The sequence below is a fragment of the Netta rufina genome, assembly GCF_964035555.1.
Source record: "Netta rufina genome assembly, chromosome: 1".
Taxonomy (NCBI): Eukaryota; Metazoa; Chordata; class Aves; order Anseriformes; family Anatidae; genus Netta; species Netta rufina.
The window spans coordinates 79505900-79525132 of record NC_140123.1 but is presented as its reverse complement, the minus strand read 5'-3'; the positions used below and the strand labels follow the sequence as shown (position 1 = coordinate 79525132).

Genomic DNA, 19233 nt, shown 5'->3' with positions numbered 1-19233 from the left:
GAGTGTAGAGTGAAATGCAAGCAGGACTTTCTTTACAGTGTGCAATATATGGATTTTGATAAACCTTTATTTTTGCCTTGTCATACATGCAGAATATTATTGACTATGCATCTATTTTCTTAAATAAAAAAAATTATAGTTACTGAACTTGAAAATAATTAATTCGAGGTCCTAGGCATATGTTTGTGGTCCTTGAGTAAACTTAGGACTTCAGTGGGCCTTTCTTTCACTATTGCATTCTACATGTCTTTCCTCTGTTCAAATTACCTCCAGAAGATCCTGAATGGGCCAAATACGGCACTAATACAAAGATCATCTGTGGCATATTTGAAGGAGTGAAATGTAAAAATGTATTGTGTTCTGCTGGCTCACTCAGACATCAGTTTGAAATATGTAGGGTACTTTTTCCTTAAGCAAGAAACCTAGGAGCTTGTCAAGCATGAAGAAAAGGTGCGAACTGTTGAGTGGCAACACCTGATAGGAGCTTGACAATACTAACTCTCAAGAAGGGGCAAAGTTTGAGTAGTGCAGACTAACTGTGAAATTCTGCATCTGTACAACATGACACACAAGACAAATGTTTGATTATTATAAGTCAACAGGGTAATGAACTCTGTCTGATTTAAACCATCTTCCAAGGTAGGAAAGACCACTGAATGTACCACTGCTCTTTCTCTTGTTTCTTTCCAATGCTAACTACTTTTAGAGTTCCCTGGCATCTGAGATTGCTAGGAAGAAGATAGATAGTCCATTATGGTTTCTTTTGGAAAGACAGAAGTTGTAATTATCCAAAAATCACAATGCTAACCCACGTTATCATTTCCTGATGTCAATGATATTGCTCGTAGTCCAAACGCAGGCAAATAGATATTCCTCTTTGAACTGAAGAAAGTTTTGGAACATACGGGAGGTTCCTGTCATGAAAAACAGAAAAATTTATTTGAGTACAAATCAGATTTTTATCTTTGGGCATGGAATTCATTGTGATGCTTTGAAAAATTATATTAAAAGTAGCAACAAGATGAAGAGATAAGAATGAACTACTTAAATCTACTATACTACTTGTACTTTGTTTTGTTATTTGTTATTGATGAGTTCTAAGAAAACATTTATTGTAGGCAATAGCATTATGTACTTGGTTTACTATGGGGTATACATTTATGGGTAGTGAAAGTTTGTGACATTTTGAGATATCCAGTGATATGTTTCCAAAGATTATATATATATATATATTATTTTTTTTTTCTTTTTGGGATCATGTAAAGAACATTGTCCTGGCCCTTTTTCAATAGCTCCTCTGTTTTCTTTCTCTCTCAAACTGTAATGGAAATTTTAAGCTTTTGGGGGCCAGAGATCATCATTTTTCCAACTATGTGAGCAATGCTAAGTGCAGTGAAGTCCCATTCCACAGATAGATTGCAACCATCACAACCAGCTACCACAATGGTGAAAGCTCATCCCACCTAACCACTAAAATCTTTGGTGACCTAAGAGAAAGGGAGTGAGGGCATGGCAGGGAGAAAAAATGGGTGTCTCTATACCAAGAGGCTGACCAGCTCAGCCTGAGTTAGATATCATTAGACTCTCACCTGACCCATCGCTTAAGAGTGTGGAGAAAAAAGGGGAAAATAAACATAAAAGCACAGTGTGTTCCAAGCAGTACAAGATGATGAAAGCAGAATGGAGAATGTTGCAGGTAGACAAGAACCGAGGAGGGCAGAGGTAGTGCAGGTAACACCATGACAGGGGAAGGAACCTGGAACAAAGGACTATCATTATCAGAGAAAGCCTAAAAAAGGGAGGAAGGGATCTCTGAAAAGTTTGAAATAGCACATGCAGGTGACTGCAGTTAGGAGAAGCAGATAGAAAGTGCCTCTGCTCCTCTTGCGTGTTCTGGGGATCTGGACCTTCCAAAAATATCAGTGGAGATTTGACCTCTTTGCATGCTGTCCACTCATTATCACTGTGAGAAGGAAAAAAAGTCTTTGATCATCACATGAAGGGTAGGTTTGGAATGTCATCAAACCTAACACCTTTATCCAATTTCACATTTTGAAACATTTATTCATCTTTCAGTGCAAAGCTGCACTCTTCCAAGTGGAGCTTTTCAGCCGGCCGGAGTATGTTTGTCTGTAACGAAACAGGGCTTGAATTCAAACTGTTGTACATGAAAGAAGTGTCCACATCTGTGTGGCATTAGCAGTCATATGGTATGTCATCTGTGATATTGCCTGAGACCATAAAAGTTTTTATGTTTTCAGATGATGCTATCCTTTTCAAAACACACTAAATACAAATGTATGCTTGAGAAAGATTTTGTGACCACACACTATTCAGTGCTGCTGTGCCATAACAAGAGAGTGCCCCAGCTGAGGCCATAATCCTGCTGGTGGGGCTGCTGCATCTTCCATGTGTTTTCATTTATATATATATATCTTTTTCCTTCTATAAGCTTTTAGTTTTGAATGTTTTTAAGTTGTGGATATCCACCTCTACAGTCAAACTGTATAAAGATGAGAGACTCCGTTCTAGATTATGAACAGTCTGTCCATGCTCTAGCAAGTGTTTAAAAGATCTTATTGAGTGTATTGTAAAAATCCCAGTGAAGACAAAACAAATGTGTAAGGCAGTATTAATTGTTCCTGTTTCAGCACCTAGTCAGATCAGAAGAAAATGAGATGTTTGTCTTCAAATGTTTATATCCCAGAAAGCTGCAGTGGGATTCGTTTAACCAAAGATCCACAACACAGATGACTTTTGTGATCTAGTGAGCCATCCCTGGAGGTCTTTAAAAGACGTTTAGATGTAGAGCTTAGGGATATGGTTTAGTGGGGACTGTTAGCGTTAGGTTAGAGGTTGGACTTGATGATCTTGAGGTCTCTTCCAACCTAGAAATTCTGTGATTCACTTACTGGGCAGCTAGCAGAATTTCAATGTGATTTCAAATGCCTTATGCTCTGCAAGTGTCTATTTCTCTACCTTGTCTGTAGAGGGAGCTGAGAGTGACAAAATAGATGTCCACAGTGTAAAAATCTACAATTATTTGGGATTCAGCCCTCTCCAAATATCTATTAGTGCCTTCTGCTTACTGTCATGCCTAGTGTCAGTAGTGCTCAGAGGGAGAGACAGCACTTTATCTCAGTGCTGTTGTTGATATGGGAAATGGCATCAGGAAATTTTGTATTGGATTCCTGGGAAGAAGTTAAAAAATCAGCTGCAAAATCTGTTCCCTCCAGGAAGTCAAATATAAGAAGAAAGAACATGATTATCCTGACATTGTTCTGGGAGGCAACTGGCTATCCCATTAAATGAAGAGCTTGTGTATCTGTTGGGAAATGTGAAGACAGTAAAGGCAGATGATTCACTTCAGGGTTGAATAACCCTGGCACAGAGAAGTGATAACTCAGTTCCAAGGGCTCTGTGTGAGTTTTGGATAATCACGGTGTAGTTAATTAGGTTTAACTTCTAATGACTGTAAAGGGAATTCTGTAATGTGCACTGCTCTTCCCATTTCCTTTGACTGCACTTCTCCAATTTCCAGCATAAGAGAAAGAGTAAAAGAAGAGAAGGAACAACCTGCATACATAGGCAGGCTTTGTCAATACCACTATAGTGCATCAATATCAGAGGTACACTTTTGTAATTATCACAATTCAAAATCCATTTGATATGCTTTTTTATTTTTGTACAAAATTGAATTCTATTAATAAACTTTTTTTCCCATTTCTATACAATATTAATTTTGCAGGCATAAAGTCAGTTAATTTCCACATCAATGAATTTGTATAGCTTTAAAAATACACAGATACTTTAAGCAGTACAAATTTTTGCTTTAGATAAGCACAGAGATCTTTTCTGTACCATGAGGCATGCATACTTTTTGTGTATTTTTTGACCTTAAGATTAAAATTAGTTTTCTCCTATAATAACACTTGATATTTAAGTGAAAGAAGTGGAAATGCAAGTCCTAACTATTGACTTCTACAAGAAATGCAGAGATGTGTCTTTTCATTTACAGAATAGCATCATATAATTTTACTGGTTCTCTGTAATTTCATTCTAGTTTAAAGGTCTTGGATGCTGATCTAGCTTGGACATCTTTCTTTCTTTTCTTTCTTTACTTTCTTTTCTTTCTTTCTTTCTTTCTTTCTTTCTTTCTTTCTTTCTTTCTTTCTTTCTTTCTTTCTTTCTTTCTTTCAAGACAAAAAAAATGTTAATGCTTAATACATTTCATTTTTAACATATTTGGTCCCATTACCACACCACCCCTGGTCTCGTACTCACTGTTTTGCAGGGTCAAGGAGACAGTATGTGTATGAGAGTGAATATAAGCTGCGGTTCTTTGAAAAAATAACTCTTGACATATTGACCTCAAGCTGAATTTGAGCTTTCCTAGATCAGCAAAATTCTGGGTAGCTTGTTTGTAAAACTGTCTTGCAGTTAAGTTACTGGTGCTAATTTTTCACATTCCTTTTGACTTATTTGTCCATAAGTATTGAGATGGGCTTTCCAGTTTTCACCACAGATGAAATGTATGAGAAATGATACACCTATGAAAAGGAGCCATCTCTTTCATCATAATAAAACATGGCAGCATGCTAGAGCACGGTACAATGTTCCATATGGGCATAAAAGAAGAGTAAATAACTTATTCTGGTTAACTACTTAGGGAATTTTAGGTCAGTGGAAGGTAATTATGCAAAAATGAACTTGGCCAGTGTGTACAAGCTAGCATCTGTATCATTGCAAAATAAATGCCACAGATGTTTTAATAACGAACAACAGATGTGGTCAATGCCTAGGTTTCAGATCTCATCTAAAAATCTTTCTCTCGTAGGTGATTCCTCACTCCTTCCCTAGGCTTATGCAGAACACTATCTGGCTGCTGGCTGCCTAATCACCAGCTCCCATCTTTCAGCTTTGCCTTTAGGATGTGGTGTATTATTTATAAGAGCTGGCAGTACAGCCCCTTATCTGCTGGTCAGAAAGCACAGCCGACTGCATTACTGGAGAACACAGCTGAGCACCAGCCCAGCAGAGTACAGCCATTTACAAAGATAACCTTTCACTTGGGTTGGAGGCAGTAGTTTTTAGCAGACCTGGTGAGTCAGTGGAAATAAATATGCAGTGTCTTGGTAAAGGCACACAGATGTCAGAAAGCAGCAGCCAAAGAAACCAGTATTGTTGTGGTATGCCATGTACTACTAAGTTTCTATTAAAAAGGTATATTTTAAGTGAGTAATGACTTTATACTAACAGTGTAGGCCTTTGTAGGGAGTGTTATCCCATGGAAGTGGAGGGCTGTCATGTACTGCTGCACAGCCACAGCACAGAGGCTTGATGTGAGGCCACCTTGGCAGACTTGGGCATGACCTAGATGGCAATCATGGTGGGAAACAGCAGATGCACCCTGCACTTTGCAGCACGTTGAACATCGTGTTTGCCCACTGTGTGGGTCGGCCCTCATACTTAGGGCATCTCCTGGCTATATCACCTACTTTTGCAGTGATGTCTCCTGACTGACACCAGAGTTTTTGCACCCAAGGTGACTCTCTGCAAAGGTGCCTGAATTGTTCTTGCAAGCTGAACTCATTCACATGCCATGTTCCCTGGGGAGCAGGGACACGGGGACTGCAGCCTGAATTGGTTGATCAGCTCTGCTGGCTGTGATGGAAACGGTGAGGAAAGGGGTATCTCACCTTCCCAATTTATAAGGGCACAAATCCTGCAGATCCGTCTGACATCAGGCACCATTAAAAACAGGGACATTCCCATGTGCTCCTGTTTTCCCAGGTATTCTCAGCTGTTCTCATCAATATGCTGCTTCTGGTGCAAGTGCTGTGTGTGCTGTGTTTGGGACATGCAGTAAATGCACTGGCTTTCTGACTTCTCCCTTTTTCCTTCCAGAGGACATCTCTGTCAGCACTGGAGCGGTCAGAGCAGCAGATCAGGAGGGCATCCAGCCTAGAAGAGCTGCTTCGAATCACTCATTCTGAGGACTGGAAGCTGTGGAAATGCAGGCTAAAACTCAAAAGTCTGGCCAATTTAGACTCCCGCTCTGCATCGCATCGCTCCACCAGATTTGCTGCTGCTTTCTATGACATCGATACACTGAAAGGTGGGTGCAGGTTTGGAGTCTGGCTGCAGCTTCAGGACCATCTTATGCAGTAATGGATTTTAAGTGCCAGGGGTTTCCTAGAATACACCTGGACTGGAAACAGCAGGGCATTCACGGAAAATGACTCTGTATGAAAAAATGTCAGGCAACAGCCTGAGTATGTCTCCCTCATTTATGGGCAAATCAGGCTTACTGTACTGTGTACCATTCGAGGGAAAGATGTATTATGTATGAATTTGTCACTCCACAAAAAGAGGGGAAGTAAACATGCATAGAGTGGGCTGGAGTCATGGGCTGAGGGGCCTGCCAGCAGCATCTTGCCAGATCCTGGAATTTGCTTGCAGGCAAAAACAAACGAGTTTTACAACAGGCATCACAATCCCTTTCTTTATTAGGTGTGTTTTGATATAAGGCACTGCACATCATCAGTGGTGTCTGAGTGGGAACCGCAGGAAGGAGGTATTGCCCTAATCTTCTCTCTCTATTTGAGGAAATCTCTCTGGAGAGAAGAAGTAAGCTTTGAAACTGCCAGCCAGCACCTGAGTGAAGGGAATCACAAATCTGTTCCCCCACATGGAGCAAAAATGAATACTGTTCCCTGTAGGTGAAAGACTCAAGGGCCATTTTATGTTCATTGATGTAAAATAAAAGATCAAGTACTACGCTTCAGTCATGGAGATGGATTTCCTACAGCAAAGCTACACTATAGGCTAACCAAGTACAGATCAAGCTATTCTTTTTTGTTCAGTCTTTACCCTGAAGTGACATGACCATATCACTTTCCTTTGGGGAAATAGGATATTGCTGATCCTGTTCCAGCACTGCTTTTACAATAACCACAGCCACATTTGCACGCAATTGCTGTCGCTTTTATATCTATTGCTTCTACATTTCAACTAAATTATGACTGAGCAAAGGCCTCAATTTAGTTCTCTGAGCCATGGAACAGAAATGCAGAGATGAATGCCAGTCTGAAAAGGGTTTTTATGTGACAGGCATGGCTTTAAACATCTCATAAAAATTTTGTAGAGACAAACAAAACAAAAGCAAGCTAACAACAACAAAAATACACAAATCAAACCAAACAAACCCCAGCATCCAATACAGATTGGAAGAACAACTAAGGGGACTTTAATTAATGTTTGCATGTTTTGTTTTGCACATCTTTACAAGCCTATACAGAAACATTAGTTTCTGTATGTATATCAAATGAAGTTCATGTAGCTGTTATTAGAAGTAGTACCCAGGGTCAAATGCTGTATTTCTCTATTCACTATAGCTCATTGAGTGAGCCTCTGTATTTATGAAAAAAATAAATGTTCCTTTTGTCAATACACTGAAACAACAGAGGATGTTGTCAAACGGTACTGAGGCAATGTAGGCTTTTTGCAATAGGCATTTTGAATGGCAGAAAAATGTAGCTCTTCAGGTAATGAAGTCAGATACCTATAGTTGTACAGATGTAATATTCTCATAACCACTTGTCACAGCTGTTAGTTCACTTCCTTCTTTCCCTTTGAATATCTAACTTTAGACACAGGTATGTCCGCTTTCTCAAACAAAGCCCAGTCACTGAAATTTAAGTTAAAAAAAGCCTTTTGGGTCATCTTCTCCATTTTTCCATCCAAAGTGGAATTATCCCAGAACAGAAATGACTTTGTTCTAACATCTTAATATGTTCAAGGTATTAAAGCTCCTTTTAAAAAACTGAGCCTATAAACATGTATTTCTTTCCCACACCCTTTCCAGTCAGTAAGCACTGTCCCTTTTGCCAAGAGCATCTGTTTTGTTTTAGTAAAGTGCTATGATGAGAAGGCTGGGTGAAGTCTATTCACAGCTTCACAGTTAGACCATCTTCCACTGCACCCCACACTCCAATGGTGCAATTTGAAGACTTTGTTCCTCCTTTCTAGAGCTTTAACAATGAAGTCACTGAAAGCCCCCCTCACCCTGTCCCACCACAACCTGCCCAGAGCAGCTCAGTTCACCTACAACAGCAGCACTTTCAAGCTTGGGTGTATATCATCGGAGCCAGATTTTGCAGCAAATGCCCTGTGCTTGCTCAGGGGAGATCACAGCGACCACAGTGCTTCACAACAAAGCATGACACCCACTTCTTTGACCAGCCCTTCCTGAAGCAGCCCTTCTATTTAAAATAAATAAATACATACATAATGTGATTAATAAAGGGAAGATATGTGCAGATGGAAAGGTCATCACTTCTCACTCTCACTGAAGTGACATCTGAAGTGGTTACATGCATGTACTTTAGTAAGTTTGGCAAACACTTTATTTTCTATTTTAAGGCTTAGGATTAGATTGCTGCTTTGATAGTCTCAACTACTCTAGAAAATTCTATTGATTTTAGTGATTCTTTCCTTAATTTATGCTACAGAAAGTAAAATCAGAATCCAGACCCTAAACTGTTATAGTTTGTAGTTTTTGAATGAGTGGAAAGTAGAGTGAATCAGCCCTGAGGAAGAGCTTTGCAGAAATAAACAAACTGCTTTAGATATACAGAGTCAGTTGAAGAAAATATAAATAAATGAAAGGAAAGTCAGGTAGGAAAGAGTGAAATAAAGGCTTATCTGAAGACAAAGTATAGCAATTAGATCAAAAGTCTTCCAGAAAAAAAAAATAATAAAAAATTAGAAATGCCCTATAAATGTACATACTGCTGGAACAATAGCAGGGAGATGGACTGCACTGGGAGAGCAATTTTCTTAATAGTGTAGAAGTTGCTTTTCACCTTTCATAAGCCTGCTGGAGGGGGGCAGACAGGAAAAATGTTTTCAGTATTTTAAGGACTTAAAGCACAAGCACTGATGACTCTCGAGTAATTCCATAACATGAATCAGATAAGCAAAAGCAGAAAAAAAAAAAAAAAGCAGGGCCACCTCTAAGAAGACCTGAGATGGTATTATGTAAATGTTACTATTTTCTCTCTGTGCTTCAGCCAGTGAATGCATTATTCCTTCTCACAGTCAGGGTTTGACAGATAGGTCTGAAATAAATTACTAGTCTATACCAACTGAGTATTTGAAAGATGCCACGTTGTTTTGAATAGATAAAACACACTTGAATTCATATTCCTGTTATTCCAACTTAAAACCCCAGAGGGTATTTAGGTGTGAGAGTGTTTGTCTTGGATTTCATTCAGCAGCTTGGAAACAGCTCGCTGGCTGACATCCAGTGGGAGTACTAATACCCTCTGACCAGAATCTGTTAATCATTAATGTGCTTTTCCAGTCAGGCCCAGGCTCTATGCGCCCAAATTGGGGTACACGTGGTGACAGGCTAGGGTGGCAACATGAAGATGACCCTGCAGGAGAGAAGAAAGGGTTGGGGCCTGCCTGACCAGATGGGCTTTGGGGAGCTGATCCTCTGTCAGCAGAGATCGATGTGCCCTACTTAACCCATGGACATGAATGGAGATTTTGGTCATCCCTGTTGAAAACCAAAGGCAGATAAATGTAGCGACCTCTTTGCCAGGGCAGCTGCTGTAAGTTACTGGGATAATTTTGTACTCCGCCTCTCTCTGGTCCTTAAATTAATCCAAGTAAGTGCAGATGGCCTGCCAGCACTTCATTTTTATTTGTGTAATGTTTTTGCCTCACTAATCAGAGGTTTACTTTGCCATGATTGCTCATAAAAATGGTGTTCTCTCCAGTCATAGATGAGGAATGGCAAAAGACTCAGTGTGTGCCAAGGGAAACCTGTGTGGAGGTTGCCAAAGAGCTTGGTACGACAACCAACAAATTCTTCAAGCCTCCCTGTGTGAACGTGTTCAGATGTGGAGGCTGCTGCAATGAGGAGAGTCTGAGCTGCATGAACACGAGTACAACTTACGTGTCAAAAACGGTAAATGAGCCTATTTACATGCATTCCCTTTGCCCTGGCTCTCAAAGAAGGGAGGGGAAAGAGGATGTTTGGTTTCTGAAATCCTGTTATGAAAGATCTGTCTACTCTGTCATAACAAACAGAAGAATTGACTTTTTTATCCATGTGGAGTAAACGCAGGCATGTGCAATGACATTTTACACTCATGTCGTATTATTACAAATGTTTATATATGTGTAGAGATGGAAAATCAGACCCTGAGAAAGTGACTGTAGGCTCACACGACATTACGGGATATAATGCTTCTCTAACGTATTGTTACTTGGACCTGGGACCTCTTGAGAGCATTGGCTCGTGGGAAAACTCTCCACCAAAGGACTGAGAAAATCTGGGGCATTTTGTAGTGTGGGACCAGGAGTTTGAGAGCTGCATTCTCAAAATTGCCATTAATGCCACAAGGATGGTTAATAGTTATTGAGGTACAGCTTTGTGAGCCTTAAAAAGAGACATTTGCAGCAGAAGATATCAACTGCTCATTGCATGCTTCATTCAAGCTTGAATGCTTCAGGATCTGAATGTCCCAAATCACAAGTTACTTTGGAAAAGAAAGGCTTAAACCTGCACCCAGTTATTGCTTAGGTGCAAAAAGCAACAAATATGTGAATTTTAATGACTGGTGCCAAAAAGTGAGCATAGAGTATCCAGAGCTTCTTTCAGTAGACTCCCTCTAGCATCTATGTACAGAGGTATCTTGCTCCAGTTGGCAAATGAGCACAGCTCCAACTTCAGTACTTTCAGTCAGTGCTTTGTTTGAAACCATCTGTATCCATACCTACAAAATGAACACAAGGGACAGGTCCTCCTAGATTAATCTTCATTTTGGGCACCCCTACTTATCAGACCTTTTGTACTTATATTAATATATTAAACTCTAGTTACCAAATAGGTTTTTATTTAAGACAGAACAAAGACTAAGGGCAGAAGACTGAAGTTCTTACAGGAAAGCATTTGAAGGTCAGCAGGCCTGATTCACTTCCATATTGTTTCAGGTTTTTTGTAATGCAATTCCTTTGTGTCTGGGTACACTGGATCTGTCCTTCTTGCGTCAATGTTCATTAATTGCTTTCATTCCACACCAGACAGAGAAAGCACTTATGAGCTGTTGGCTATACACAAAAGACATCTGATCAGCTCAGGGAGCTAGGTCACGCTAAAAAGTATTTACTTATTTATGTGTTTTTGGAGCAGCAGTTCATAAGTTTGTTGAAAAGCTGCAATTCTGCAGAGTGTAACATTCCTTTAGTGCCCTTCAAAATAACCATTCCCTCAAGAGCCCCCAGCTAAATTCCAGTCCTGGACACACTACCAGCAGACCAGACTTCTCTAAAATCTATGAAATTACTCCCATAAAAGTAAGAGTACATTTTTTTTCCTTGCATAAAATATCCACTGAAGGATATTCCTGCCACTTGAAGTTAGAGACTATGACACCTACATTTAAATATCTAAACAGGTTTAGAACTATTTCTCAGCCACTGAATCTGCATGCAGCACTAACCTGGCATGTTGATAAGTATTTTATTCCTTACTTTCCACTTGAAAAAAGCTGGCCTGTTGGGTCAGAGAGGGTGTGGGTCACTTCAATGACTCCTACATGGAGCTGCCCAGAGAACCAGAGCTTCTACAAGGCTACCCAGAGATTGCTGTTTGGTTCCTTAGTCTCCTACTACAGTCAACAAAGAATGATTCTCTGAGGAACCCAACTAAAGTGGACTGAACTGTCTTTTATTTACTCCTGTTTCCTCTGTCTCTGAGAAGTCTGTGGAGCTTAAGTTAGGGACCTAAAGGTGCAAGCTGTGAGTACCTTAGTAATGCTAAATGTTTCTATGAGTGGCTGAGATTCAACTGATGATATAATTGAGAACAAAGTTCCCAATGCCTGTGTCTTTTCCATCTTCTGTTAGCAATCCAGAAGAGGCATTTGAGTGCATTTGCAAAGATTTTGGGGTGATCTTGGGTATTTAGTAGCTGGTTATATGACTCTGAGATGACCATTTTGGCAAGTTTTTACAGTGATAGGCATTGTTCGCCTTTCACTTCAGAACCCTCAGTGCCCACCTGCTCATTCATCCCTATGGTAACTATTGCTAGAAAAGAGCAATGGTGAGGCAAATGGTGGCAAAAGCTAAGAAGTTTTGATTTGATATAGTAATTGCATAATGGAAACTGGAAAAAAAATAATGTTTATTTCACCTACCTAGCTCTTTGAGATCTCAGTTCCCTTGACAAGTGTTCCAGAGCCTGTGCCAATCAAAATTGCCAATCATACTGGCTGTAAATGTTTATCAAATACCCAGCGTCATCAGTACACCATCATACGAAGATCTGTCCAGTACCCGGAAGAAGATGGGTAAGTTGTCTCATTTACAAGTGACTACCTATGTTGTGTGGTTCAATGTATGAAAATTATTTTGTTCTGATTTGGTTATTATAATGGTGCCTTCGTTTTCTGTTATCTCAAAAGATTTTATTTTTTCAACATGACATGAGCAGTTCTGCTCACACATTACTTAGCCAGGGCACATGAGAGTACTGAGATCAACCTAAAGCACTCTGCTGTACCTCATGTTACCTTGGGTCAGAATCGATGCAAACCATGGATTTTAAATGTTGTAATCAGTCCTGGTTTGCATCTGTCCGGCTCAGTGTCTGGAGAAAAGCGATCTCACATCTCACTCCAAAGTATGGCATAGCAGCTGTAGTCCTGATGGGAACTGGCTACATTAACTCAACAGACACTCTGGAAACACAACTACAGAATTCTGTGATTCTGTGATTCTGTGATACAGGGTCATTTAAAGTTAGCTCAGAAGTCCCTGTCTAGCCCTGCATGTAGGCTTGACCCTGAAAGTGCCCTTCAGCTAGACTTCTGGGCTGGGGGATAGGTGACATATCAGCAAAGCCACTTCTAGCCATCACTCAGCCTGCTGGCTGCTCTGAATCCTCTTAGGCAGACCCTGAAGAACTTCAGCCTTCTTCCAGTTTGTGAGCTTCGCTCCCAGACCCAAGTACCTGAAAGTCAGGCTGGTCCCTCTGAGTCTGAAAAAAGTTCATTGTAGATCATTAAGCATAGGTTCATTTTGCCAAATGACTCTGATGCTGCTCTTGATATTATTTTTAATTATTTTTAATTTCCTTTTTTTTTTTTTTTTTCCTAGTTGTCCCTTTGCCAACAAACTTTGCCATAATGGATGGATCTGGGATAGTGACAAATGTGAATGTGTTGTAGATGTACAGCATCCCAACAGACGGGAAGGTAAAGATAAAATTACCATATATTTACTATGTCCAAGCTGCTCGTGTTTCATTTTGGTTATGTTCCATTTCCTGTTGTGAGAGGTACAGTTTTAATTCTACATCCTTAGTTGGGCCTGGCTTATGCTGCAAAAACACCTGAAAATAAACGCTCGTATATGCTTATCCCCATCTCATGTTTTTTCCATGGACATTTTACTCCATCTATATTAGAAAGCTAAATAAGAACCAGGAATGTATTAAAAAGAGTTAACAAAGTAGGCACCTTTGATTATTTTTTATTTTATTTTTACATTGCCCTTAGGTTGCATTATGTACATTAGGTAAAGCTTTTTAACTGTAGAAAAAAAAAATATCCCCTGGAATATGTTGCTTGGGGAAGATGTTGAATCTTCATTATGGGAAATTCTTGAGAATAGCTGTAACAGGAATAAGAAATAAGATGGATAAAATCAGTCCTTCCTATCAGCTGTAGTCAGTGTAGAAGATTATAATCTTTGAAAGTATTAGACTATCTTTTAGGTAGTCTAATAAGGTATTTAGGAGGCTTATGGAAGAAAATGGGAGAGGGTAAAATGAAGACAGGCAGAGGGAGCTGGGATTGTTCAGCCTCTGAACAATCCCCAGGCTCTGGGAGAAGGCTCTGGGGAGACCTTACAGCAGCCTTCCAGTACCTAAAGGGGACCTACAAGAAATCTGGAGAGGGACTCTTTGTCAGGCATAGGACAAGACGTAATGGCTTTAAACTAAAAGAGGGAAGATTAAGATTAGATGTTAGAAGGAAACTCTTCACTCAGAGTGCGGTGAGGCACTGGCCCGGGTTGCCCAGAGAAGCTGTGGGTGCCCCATCCCTGTTCAAAGCCAGGTTGGGTGGGGCTTTGGGCAACCTGGTCTGGTGGGAACTGTCCCTGCCCATGGAAGGGGGCTGGAACTGAGTGATCTTTAAAGTCCCTTCCAGCCTAAACCATTCTGTGATTCTATGATTCTATAAATCTATGAAAGTAAGTACAAGTGTCCAGTACTTTCTTTCTCCTCAGCTTTTCATGGAAAACTTTGTCAAATATATTTGCAGGAAATATTCTGTGGGGGAACTGTGTAAGTCTAAATATACCCACTAGCAGTAAACATTAAGAGTAAAGTTAAATCTTCCCCAAGCCCTATGTAATTCTTTTTTAAAGAAACTGTTTTTCTTAGGAAATTGTAAATAGTTGAAGTAAAATTGTGACAGCAGTAGAGCAGTTGGACATAGAAGCCCTGACTCTCTGTTTTAACCTATGCAAGCAGAAGAGCAAATCCAGCAAGGCAATGATAAAAGTGAGACAGCAAGCAAGTTAAAGTAAAACTAAATAATTTCTTAAGTTATTCTGTTGTTTACAATGTCCTAAGGTTAATAGATTGGTTGCATATCTTTTTCTATAGGATCTATTCTCATTCTGGATCAGATCATTTGACCATCAAGTTATGTAGTTAAACTCATGTTAGTCTTTTCACTCAAGAAGGGATTAGTGCTCCATATTTCAGAGTATGTCCAAAGGACTATGAATAGACAAAGTCCTCTTCACTCTTGGCCTTTTGTAAGGTCAGCATGGAGATCAGAATTTGTGGCTTGTTGAATTATAGCTTTTGTTGACATAAACTCAATATTTCCTCAGATAAAATATAACTCTCTGAAGCACGTTGTGCTTGGCTGTGGCTAGGACAAAATAACTTAAACTCTGTCTTTGATGTTAAAACAGTGAGACTGAAACACTCATACACGCCAAGCTTTATCACCCCAAGGATGTGGTTTGTTTTCCAAGAATTTGGGGCAGATTCTTTCCTCTCTTCAAATAGGACTTGGTTTTTATTTTTTTTGGATATTGGTTTTTCAGCATTAAGTAAGTAATGATGAAGGTTTCTTTCAAGTAACGTACAGGCCTGTTCTGGTCAGTAAGAGCAGAGCTCAGGTTGCAGAGGTCACGGATACAGGTTACATTCCACATTCCCTAGGTTAAATCCAATAGCTAATTGTAAAATTACAGGAAATTACCTTTCCAGTGACACATTATATGCCATGACCTTTAACCAGGGATGTGCTGCCAGTGTTTTAATGTGGCTTTCAGAAAATATGTTACCCTTTTTTCTAGGATTAGCCTCATATTGTACTCCAGATGTATATTTTGAGGGAAGATAGATGAGGTATTGGAGTGTTCCCTTGGCTGGGGTTTTGTTTCTGAAACAAAGTATTTTCTCCTGTCTTTAACTGACAAGTGTACATATGTTGCTTATTGAAGTGCTAGACTGGCTTGCATCATGCTAGACGTAATATTATTTTTGCAAAAATTTCCAGAGTGTATGGATAGTAAGATACATTGAGCAGTGAAGGTTCTAATTTGTGTGGATATGCAACTTTGGTATGGGCATTCACTAAATCCTTTCTAAGATTTTTCTTTTTAAAACCTGCAGTGCAGTAAAGGTTTGTTCCAAAACCTAACATTTGGCACTTCTGATATACAGCCCCAAAATAAAGTACTTTTATGCAGGGTTCAACCCACAAGAAATAACAGTATCAGAGTTAGCGAAACAATCGGCTCACTCCTCCCTTGAAAAACTTGAGAAGACCTTTTCTGCCCTGTAAATTGCAGCAGAAATTATAAAGACTAAAATAAATCGAAGAGTACACAACTGAGTCCTACTGATTGCAATGAAAGAGCCGGTGTCTTCCAGAGCAGGATTTAGCTCTGTAAAGCCTAACACTAAATGTTTTTTGAACTATTGCAGGACTCCCTCCTCTTGCTGAACTGGCTATGTGTGGACAACATATGGAATTTGATGAAGAAAATTGTGAATGCATCTGTAGACAGAAGTGTCCCACAGACTTCTTTCAAAGTAAAGAGAACTGCAGCTGCTATTTGTGTAGGGAGAGCCAGGAAAGCTGTGCTCAGAAACACAAGATATTTCATGCTGAAACCTGCAGGTAAGTGCTCCTTGTCATTCAGTGCCTATACTGAATTAGCTTGCATAGATGCTGGAGGTGCAAGTGCTGAATTAGCCAGGAGTGCCACCCAGGATGAAATACCTTGCTGCAATTATGAAGATAATAATAATAATAATAATATAGTCTTTACAATACTCACATCATAGAAGAGTCTAAGGTTTATTTAATTGACATGTTTTGAGAAATCTGGACAAGGATGTTATTCAGCTACCTAGGTTTATTATTTTTTCCCTCTTCTTAGGGGAATGAATTCTAAAACTATGCTACACTTGAAATTACTGTGTTACAAAGGGGATTTGCTGTGAGACACTGAATCTTGCACTTCCAGCGAGTCAGAACCCAGCCTGTGTTCTCTGTGACAGCCAAATGCTTTCTCATGAACTTCTAGGGACAAAGGTACCCTAAATTAACATCCACACCATGCAGCCCATTCCCTACTAAATTTGTCCTCAGAGCAAATGATTTGCTAGAGCTAATGAAATTTTGTACACATGGAAAGCCATGCAATCAGGTCTGATTCCTCTAAGAACCAGGAAAATTGTTTTGGGGCTATTGCACTCCATGCATTTTCCAAATCTTTTTGTGTAACTAGTTTTGAGGTTTCTTTGGCAAAACTTAAATGGAAAATATGCTTTTAAAATACTCCCTTTTTTTTTCTTTACCTTATTTTTAAAAATTTCCTTCTCAGAGAACCCTGGTCACATGTAGAGAACCAAGAGCATGCAAGAACTCAGTCTGAAAGCTTGTGTGGACAGTCAGAATTCAGTTTCCCTGGGTAAATTATCAGAACTGCAGTTCACTTCATGGTCACCTATAGGGCCCATTCTTATAGACCTCTTAGGTTCATTCATAGAGAGGAAGCTGTGGAAAAAGTAACATTTGCATCTTTAGACTCAGTTTTGAAAATATGGACAAGCATAAAATAGATGGCAACAAGTATACAAATAGCTAAAAGAATCAGCAGAGCTGAAAGTGAGCATCAGAGACTTGGTCATTTATGTGTTGCAGGTGTGAGAGGGTATCAATGCAATCATTTGATTACATGAGTGTAGCTCCTAGAAATGACTGTGATATGGACACAGGACTTCTATGCCAGCCTTTTATACCCGGTAGTCTTGGAGGACCAAAGCTGAAGCATCAAGTAAGCTAAGGTACTTCATAAAATTTGAGGGCAGCACTATCCAGGATCTCACTGCTCGCAAGAAATGAAAGAGTTACTTAGGCTGACTGTGGATGAATGGACAGCAAGAAGACATTGCTGCAGACAAGAACTGCCAGGCAGCAAAGTCTTTTCTCCCTCTATTGTAGGGTGTCCGCACTTTCTCAAACATCTCCTACATGTCTGATGATGAAAAAGTTGGGAAAAATGACAAAGAATTATCATATTAAAATGCTCCTCTCTTTTTTGCTTTCTTCTCCTTCATTAAACAGCTGTGAGGACAAATGTCCAACCCAACCCAGAACATGCCCCACTGCAAAACCAACGTGCGCCAGGCATTGTCGTTGTCCGAAGGAGAAGAGAGGTTCTCATGGGTCTCAAAGCAAAGAAAATCCCTGACTGAACTTCCTCAATTCTACAAAAATCCACTGCTTCGCAACGTAGCTGTCACTGACTTTCGAACAGTAGTAAACACGAACATCTTCCACATTAACAGCAGAAGAATGAATCCAGTCTGCATTTATTTATTTATCACTAACTGCAGGTCAGTCCTCTGGGACACTGATAATTGTTCTGTAAGAGGTAAAAACAACTGATGAATTTCTGTCTGTGTGGAAGAAAGAACAGAAAGAGCCAGTTCAATGTTATGCTATGGAAGATGAAGCTGGTATTGGTAATACAGTCGCAGTCACCAGCCAGTCTTTCAAAAATTGAGACTAGATAATCTTAGCCTCTGAATCCTTAGCTAACGCAACTCTAGGGTGAAATTTTCTTCAGAAATTCAGTGTACAGGATTTGGCTTCTAATAGGGTCAGCACTGAGTTATTTGATCTACTGTCCAGCTTTGATTATCATTTTGAGTTTATTGTACAACTACTGTCAGATGTGCCATATTTAAGTGTATATAAGAAAATAAATACATCAGTTATTCAAGTGGTTTTGATTTTTTCCCTGTTATGCTAAAACTCTGCCAAACAAAAAGAAAATAAGCAAAAACCCAAAGCCACCTCAAGCACAGCCTTATGTTTGTCCCACTGGGACTGGCTCCTGCCCAACCCCAGGTCGAAACAAGGTCACTTGGTCCAATAATTTCAGTATGGAAGAATAATTTTTCCCACGTCTGCTTGACAGCCATGTGTGATTTATTTATTTGTTCCTGTGTGCTAATCTCCCTAAGGGGATAACAGCCACACTAGTACTAACTGTTCAGTGATTTTCTAAGGGAAACGATAATTTTGCTTTTAACTTACCATGCCATGAAAATATGTCCTTTGCACTGAAATTGTTTTCACCAGTGTGAGGCCTGAATAACAGTGTTTTAACCAAATCAAGTACAAGGACAACATTATTTTCTGAGCCACTGAAGTCTGGTCTGAGTCATTCTAGAGAAAATATTGTAAGCAGCAATCTTGAACTGGAAATGATGGTCTTGATGACTGAATCATTTTTTCCGCTTTGCCGAACTCTCCAATTCTATACTGCATTGTGAGTGGAGGGAACAGAGGAAATGAAACAACTGCAATGGAGATGGAAAGGTCGACACAATGTGTGGAATAGAAAATAGCTTTTTGATATGCATCTCAGAGGGTTATTTTATTTATTTTTATCGTATTTTTATAGGGAAAAGTAGATTTCTTTAAAATAAAATCAGAACTCAATCCTATAAGAATCCTTTAAGTTGCCTCCTCATCTACACTGGGCTCCCCTGCCGCGGGGTTTCCTGCACAGCACAGGCATATGCAACTGGCCTGCCACATGAACAAGGACCAGAACAGGACCCCAGTGCAAAATAAGGTGAGCCAGACGGGCAGTAAAAGCAGCACA

The 19233-nt window shown here is 39.7% G+C and overlaps 1 protein-coding gene across 2 annotated transcripts in view; it reads left to right on the top strand.

The window, feature by feature from the left end:
- Positions 1 to 18324, top strand: part of VEGFD (vascular endothelial growth factor D) — a 30449-nt gene extending 12125 nt beyond the window's left edge. For both annotated transcript variants that reach the window (XM_084290241.1, XM_084290240.1), the window contains exons 3-8: positions 5908 to 6118; positions 9789 to 9979; positions 12220 to 12368; positions 13177 to 13274; positions 16034 to 16229; positions 17682 to 18324. In XM_084290241.1, coding sequence (XP_084146367.1) covers positions 5908 to 6118; positions 9789 to 9979; positions 12220 to 12368; positions 13177 to 13274; positions 16034 to 16229; positions 17682 to 17808 — 972 coding nt within the window. In that variant the 3' untranslated portion in view covers positions 17809 to 18324. The remainder of the gene's footprint in view (positions 1 to 5907; positions 6119 to 9788; positions 9980 to 12219; positions 12369 to 13176; positions 13275 to 16033; positions 16230 to 17681) is intronic.
- Positions 18325 to 19233: the final 909 nt, after the last annotated feature.